The sequence below is a fragment of the Ranitomeya imitator genome, chromosome 3, assembly GCF_032444005.1.
Source record: "Ranitomeya imitator isolate aRanImi1 chromosome 3, aRanImi1.pri, whole genome shotgun sequence".
Lineage (NCBI taxonomy): Eukaryota > Metazoa > Chordata > Amphibia > Anura > Dendrobatidae > Ranitomeya > Ranitomeya imitator.
In genome coordinates, this window is record NC_091284.1 from 243,148,291 (window position 1) to 243,155,603 (window position 7,313).

At 40.2% G+C, this 7,313-nt stretch overlaps 1 protein-coding gene across 1 annotated transcript; it reads left to right on the forward strand.

Moving 5' to 3' along the window:
- Positions 1-884: 884 nt before the first annotated feature.
- LOC138671595 (olfactory receptor class A-like protein 1) lies at positions 885-1,835 on the forward strand. Its single transcript, XM_069759771.1, has one exon. It carries the CDS (start codon positions 885-887, stop codon positions 1,833-1,835), a length of 951 nt encoding a protein of 316 aa, XP_069615872.1.
- Positions 1,836-7,313: the final 5,478 nt, after the last annotated feature.

A 7,313-nucleotide genomic window follows, 5' to 3' on the forward strand; every position in this document is an offset into this window, starting at 1 on the left:
ACTCCAGTCTGTCCTCAACTCTGCTGCCCGGCTAATCCACCTTTCTCCTCGCTACTCCCCTGCTTCTCCCCTCTGCAAATCCCTCCACTGGCTCCCAATTCTCCAACAAATCCAGTTCAAACTACTAACACTGATCTGCAAAGCCATCCACAACCTGTCCCCTTCCTATATCTCTGAACTAATCTCCCAATATCTTCCCTCACATAATCTCCGATCCTCCCAAGACCTCCTACTCTCCTCCACACTTATTTGTTCCTCACACAACCGCCTCCAAGATTTCTCCTGAATATCCCCCATCCTCTGGAATTCCATGCCTCAACGTGTCCGACTATCCACCACCCTCGGCTCCTTCAGACGGAACCTGAAAACCCATCTCTTCAAGAAAGCCTACAGCCTGCAATAACCATTCTGCCGCCTCACCATTGCCATCGCCGCCGCCTCGCCATCGCCAGAGCTGTTGCTTCGCCCCTACCTTCTGCCTCTTCCCCACTATCCCATAGAATGTAAGTCCGCAAAGACAGGGTCCTATCCCCTCTGTACCAGTCTGTCATTATAAACTTGTTTACTGTAAACGATATCTATACCTCTGTATGTAACCCCTTTCTCATGTACAGCACCATGGAATTAATGGTGCTATATAAATTAATAATAATAATAATATCACCAACCATTCCCATTTTATTTAGGTGTATCCATATAAATGGCCCACCATTTTAACGCATGCTTGGGTGTTTGCTTTTTACTCATAAATATTAGTATTGTTATTACTATAATTGTTATTTTATACAGTATGCTACATTTTCTGTGAATACTATGATGTGGAAAAAAATAAGTCTCCTCTTCTTTCAGGTTGCACAATTGTCAGCTTCCTCTGCAGATGCTCAATGGAGTTTCGTTTATTGATAAAATCTTTTGCTTTTGTTCTTCTTGTGGTTTTTGGTATCCCAGGAAATATCTGCATTGTGATTAAATTTTTACACATTAGGATTTTGGAAAAGAAGCTCTTACCTACAAACACCATACTAATGACTCTCTCAGTTGTTAACATATTTGTGCTTCTGTCACGTGTCATGTTACAGGCTCTGAACACCATTGGATTAGAAAATATCTTGAATGATGGAGAATGCAAATTATTTATCTTCACTTTTAGAGTTAGCAGGGCCATGTCGATTTGTGTGACCAGTTTGCTTAGCTGCCACCAGTGTATACTTATTGCACCAGTCAATAAAAAGTGGAAATACCTCAAACAAATAGTAAACCCAAATGTTTCAATTATTTTGGCAATGCTTTTAGGAATGAACATGTCACTTTACCCCTCTGGTATTTTGTATGGACGAGCACAATCCAATGATACCCTGTCACCATTCACATTGCGCCTAGCATACTGTGATGTTGACTTTCTAAACTATTTAACCTATATTATTAATGGATTGGTATATGTGGTTCGAGAAATTATATTTGTGGGATTAATGATCCTTTCCAGTACCTATATCGTATATGTTCTGCATAATCATGGTAAAGCCATGAAGGGAAAGCGCAGTTCAGACAAAGTACAAAATAAGACAATTGAGTTCAAAGCTTCAAAAGCTGTCATTATGTTAGTCATAATGTATGCACTATTGTTTGGCATGGATAACTGCATGTGGATATATACTATAACTATGTCCAACGTCGGCTCTGACGTCAGTGACACTCGATTATTCCTTGCTGCCTCTTATGCAGTACTGAGCCCATATCTAATTTTTGCTACTAATCCTAAAGTAAACCAAGGATTCAAAAACCCATTTAGAAGACAGAGGATTGAAAGAAAAAATCGGCATTTCTTGAGCACATAGAGCAGGCTCAAGATACCAAGCAATAACCATTTTTATATCATGACTCAGTTATAGAGATTCAATTACACGCTGTATTATACTGAAATAGAAGTTAAAGGGGTTGTTGACTACTCTGACAGCCCTTCTCATCCCTATGTATCCCCCCAGTAGTGTCAGCACTGGCTCTTCTAGTGATTTTGTGACATTGTTATGTCATGCGATCCCTGTGTCAATCAGCTTCACTCACCCCTCCTTCGGACAAATTAAGACATATGGAGGAAGTGAAAGCAGCCACAGCTATCATTTGCTTTGGATACCAATTATGTTCATGGGGGGAGAGTGAAGCCAGCTCTGATTGGCTACAAGCATTGCATAACATAACAATGATGGCCAGTGCCGACATCGCTGGAACGGTGATTACAAATGTTATTATTTTACTTGGGAGAACCTACACATTGAAAAGGGATTGTCTGAGTAGTGGAAAACCCTTTTAATATTCAATGTGAAATGTACAAGAGATACATTTGACAGATCCTGAAGAACTTGGCTTGTTATTTCTCACAGGTATTATGGGTATAACAACATTTTAACTGTGGTTTTATTCAGTGCTTATAGGTAACATGTAACTATACCATTTATATTACTCAGTGGTTGGAACAGGGATATGTAGGCTGTAGACACTGCACAGTTGGTCTGAAAATATATCTGGTGTTAAGGAGGTTGTCAGAAGACAATACAATTTCATATAACTTCCTAGGACCCAAAAGGGAAATGCTAATGTGGACCCTTTCTCTATGAATCAGAAAATAAATCTGTCTATAGAACTGGTTTCCATTTTTGAACTAACCTTATATACAGTTGTGCTCAAAAGTTTACATACCCCAGCAGAATTTATGTGTTCTTGGCCTTTTTTCAGAGAATATAAAAGATAGCACCAAAAATTTTTCTCCACTCATGGGTAGTGATTGGGTGAAGCCATTTGTTGTCAAACTACTGTGTTTTCTGTTTTTATAACATAATGAAAACCCAAAACATCCAAATGACCTTGATCAAAAGTTCACATACCCTATTTCTTAATACTGTGTATTGCCCCCTCTAACAGCAATGACAACTTTAAGTCTTTTGTGGTAGTTAAGGATGAGATTCTTTATTTTCTGAGATGGTAAAGCTGCCCACTCTTCTTGGCAAAAATAAACTCCTGTTCCTGTAAATTTCTGTGCTATCTATCATGAACTGCATGCTTGAGTTCTCCCCAGAGTGGCTCAATGATATTGAGGTCAGGAGACTGAGATGGCCACTCCAGAACCTTAACTTTGTTCTGCTGTAGCCAATGACAGATCGATTTGGCCTTGTGATTCGGATCGTTTTCATGTCCAAGTACGTCCCATGCGCATCTTCCGGGCTGATGAGTGCAAATTTACCTCCAGTACTTGATGATAACCTGCTGCATTCATCTTTCCTTCAACTTTGACAAAGTTTCCTGTGTTTTTGTAGCTCACACATCCCCAAAACAGGAGTGATCCACCTCCGTACTCTGCAGTAGGAATGGTGTTCCTTTCATCATAGGCCTTGTTGACCTCTATCCAAATGTAACGTTTATGGTTGTGGCCAAAAAGTTCAATATTGGTCTCATCACTCCAAATTACATTGTGCCTGAAGTTTTGAGGCTTGTGTCTGTACGGTTTTGTGCATTGCAGGCCAGACACTTTGTGGCATTTGTGCAGTAATGGCTTTCTCCTGGCCACTTGGCCATGCAGTCCATTTTTCTTCAAGTGCCTCCTTATTGTGCATCTCAAAACAGCCACACCGCTAGTTTTCAGAGAGTCCAGTATTTCAGGTGATGTTATTTGTGTGTTTTACTTTACATCCCAAACAATTTTCCTGGCAGTTGTGGACAACATTTTTGTTAGTCTACCTGACCGTGGTTTTGTTTTTACAGAGCCCCTAATTTTCCATTTGTTAATCACAGTTTGAAAGCTGTTGACTGGCATTATCAATTCCTTGGATATCTTTTTGTATCCCTTTCCTGTTTTATACAGTTCCACTAACTTTTTCCGTAGGTCCGTTGAAATTTCTTTTGCTTTCCCCATGACTCACAATCCAGAAACTTCAGTGGCTGGAAGAAAGCTGAAAGAGTCTGTCTGGATCCCAGAAACTAACTCAGCTTTTATGCACACACACTGAGTACAAGCAAACAGGTCACAGGTGAGGTTATTACCTTTAATAGCCATTCAAACCGATTTGTGTCAACTTCTATGCATGTTATCAAAATCACCAGGGTATTCAAACTTTTGATCAAGGTCATTTGGATGTTTTGGGTTGTCATTATGATTTAAAAAGAGAAAGCACGGTAGTTGACAATAAATGGCTTCACCCAACCACTAATATTCTCTGAAAAAAGTCCAAGAACGCAAACATTTTGCTGGGGTATGTAAACTTTTGATCACAACTGTAAAACACTATATATATCATTCTACCTTTATATGGCTGTGGTTATTTCAGGCCATTGTCTCTTGCTTGTTTAAACTTCCTCTGGCAATGTCAGCTGTGTGCCCTGGCGATAACAATTTTAATATACTGTAGTTATCTTTGATGATAGCATGATATTTTCCTACATTATGTTACAATAAATAATACATGCCTACATTCTGTATGGCAGAAAATCATTACAAATTAGAAAAGCAGCTTTGAATAAAATGAAATTGTAAGCTACATGTAATAAATGTGGGCATATGATCTGTTATTGTGTTCAGGAAAGTTTTAATTAAACATGATGTATATGAATCTTAAAGGTATGACTAAGGACTAGAATAATTTTGATATGTATATATTACAGTCATAGCAGCTTGTACCTGTTCCCATTTATTTCATTCTGTGAAGAGGTGCTGGTCAGATTTGTTAGGCTACATTTATATCACATTTTTGCCTTACTTCAATGGTTGTCATGAGGCTTCCGTCTGAAGCCTTGAAAAATGGGATTTGGTTGGATCTGTTGATGGGGCCATTGAGTTTAGTGGTCTACTGCACTTTGTGCCTGCCTCAAAATGGTGGCGACTGACAAAAAGGAAGTCATAGAAAGTGCTTTCTGCTTCATTTAAAGTCAAAAGCCCAGCCAGCAGTTACACCCAAATCCTGTTTTTCATTACTTCAGGCACTAGCCTCGATGGGGCCATTGATAAGATGAAAATGCAATGCGAAACTGGTCTTATTTTGAAGTTCAGTTGGAGGTAATAACTACCTCAATAGATGGCCTAACCCTCCACCCATCAGGCTAAGGGCTTGCTTCCACTTGCAAGAAACACGTCCGGGTCTCGCCTGTGGAAACGAAGCTCTGGCGCCAGCACTCCGGAGCAGAGCGTGCGGCCGCATAGCAACACATGCAGCCGCACGCTCCGCTCTGGAGTGCCAGCGCCAGAGCTTCGTTTCCACATGCGAGACTCAGACGTGTTTCTCGCAAATGGAAACAAGCCCTAAAGCTGTTTTTAATTTATGCTATATCCTATCCTAAGCTTCTACCACGGGAGAGGTTAGAGTGCACACATAACTTTGCCAATTTGCACTTTAAGTACCCCAACTTTATAAGTATATTTTATAAGGCATAATTAATCTTGAAGTTCATATAGTTGATTTTTACATGTAGCTTAGTGCATAGTCATACGATGAGCTGCTGCACTTTTTTAATTATGCACATACTGCAATGACAACAGCTTGCATCTGTTCAGTTCTGCTTTATTCTGCTAGGACGTGTTGGTCAGTTTTGTTTTATGTAAGGAAACTGAAGGGTCTTAACCCCTTCATGACCGGGGGATTTTTCGTTTTTCCGTGTTCGTTTTTCGCTCCCCTCCTTCCCAGAGCCATAACTTTTTTATTTTTCCGTCAATTTGGCCATGTGAGGGCTTATTTTTTGCGGGACGAGTTGTACTTTTGAACGACATCATTGATTTTAGCATGTCGTGTACTAGAAAACGGGAAAAAAATTCCAAGTGTGGTGAAATTGCAAAAAAAGTGCAATCCCACATTGGTTTTTTGTTTGGCTTTTTTGCTAGGTTCACTAAATGCTAAAAATGACCTGCCATTATGATTCTCCAGGTCAGTACGAGTTCATAGACACCAAATATGACTAGGTTATTTTTTATCTAAGTGGTGAAAAAAAATTCCAAACTTTGCTAAAAAAAAAAAAATAAATTGCGCCATTTTCCGATACTCGTAGCGTCTCCATTTTTCATGATCTGGGGTTGGTTGAGGGCTTATTTTTTGCGTGCCGAGCTGGCGTTTTTAATGATAGCATTTTGGTGCAGATACGTTCTTTTGATCGCCCGTTATTGCATTTTAATGCAATGTCACGGCGACCAAAAAAACGTAATTCTGGCGTTTCGAATTTTTTTCCCGCTACGCTGTTTAGCGATCAGGTTAACACTTTTTTAATTGATAGATCGGGCGATTATGAGCGCGACGATACCAAATATGCGTAGATTTGATATTTTTTTTATTGATTTATTTTGATTGGGGCGAAAGGGGGGTGATTTAAACTTTTATGTTTTTTTTATTTTTTTCACATTTTTTTAAACTTTTTTTCTTAACTTTTGCCATGCTTCAATAGCCTCCATGGGAGGCTAGAAGCAGGCACAACGCGAACGGCTCTGCTACATAGCAGCGATCTGCTGATCGCTGCTATGTAGCAGAAATGGAGGTGTGCTGTGAGCGCCGACCACAGGGTGGCGCTCACAGCCACCGCTCATCAGTAACCATAGAGGTCTCTGGGACCTCTATGGCTACAATATAAAAGCATCACCGACCCCGATCATGTGACGGGGGTCGGCGATGACGTCATTTCCGGCCGCCCGGCCGGAAGCGGTAGTTAAATGCCGCTGTCTGCGTTTGACAGCGGCATTTAATTAGTTAATAGGTGCGGGCAGATCGCGATTCTGCCCGCACCTATTGCGGGCACATGTCAGCTGTTCAAAACAGCTGACATGTCCCGGCTTTGGTGCGGGCTCACCGCGGAGCCCTGCATCAAAGCAGGGGAGCCGGCATCGGACGGTATAGTACGTCCGATGCCGGTAAGGGGTTAAAATGTATTCTTTTTGTTTGCCTCATTTCCAGCTGCTTGTTTTTATCTAGATCAAAAAAACATAGTCTACACAACTTTTTTTGTCTGGCCCAAAAACAGATAGCAACTGCATCCATTTAAATTTAAATATATATAGGCAAAAGATTATAACGGATGCTTTTCATTTTTTGGGTTTTGCTCCATTTGCTCCATTTGAAATAGTTTCAGATTTATTTTCAAAAACAAATTCATTACAAATGGATGACAACTGGATATGTGAACAGAGCTTAAAAATCTCCATTTAACTACATATGGAAACAACAGGATATTGAACAAGCACACAGATTGGGACAACGACTGTCGAGAACCATCTCTGAAAGCTGCTGATGGTGGGGGCTGATGATTTTGCAAGATTTCTGACAATTATTTTTCTGGAGATGAGATGTAAA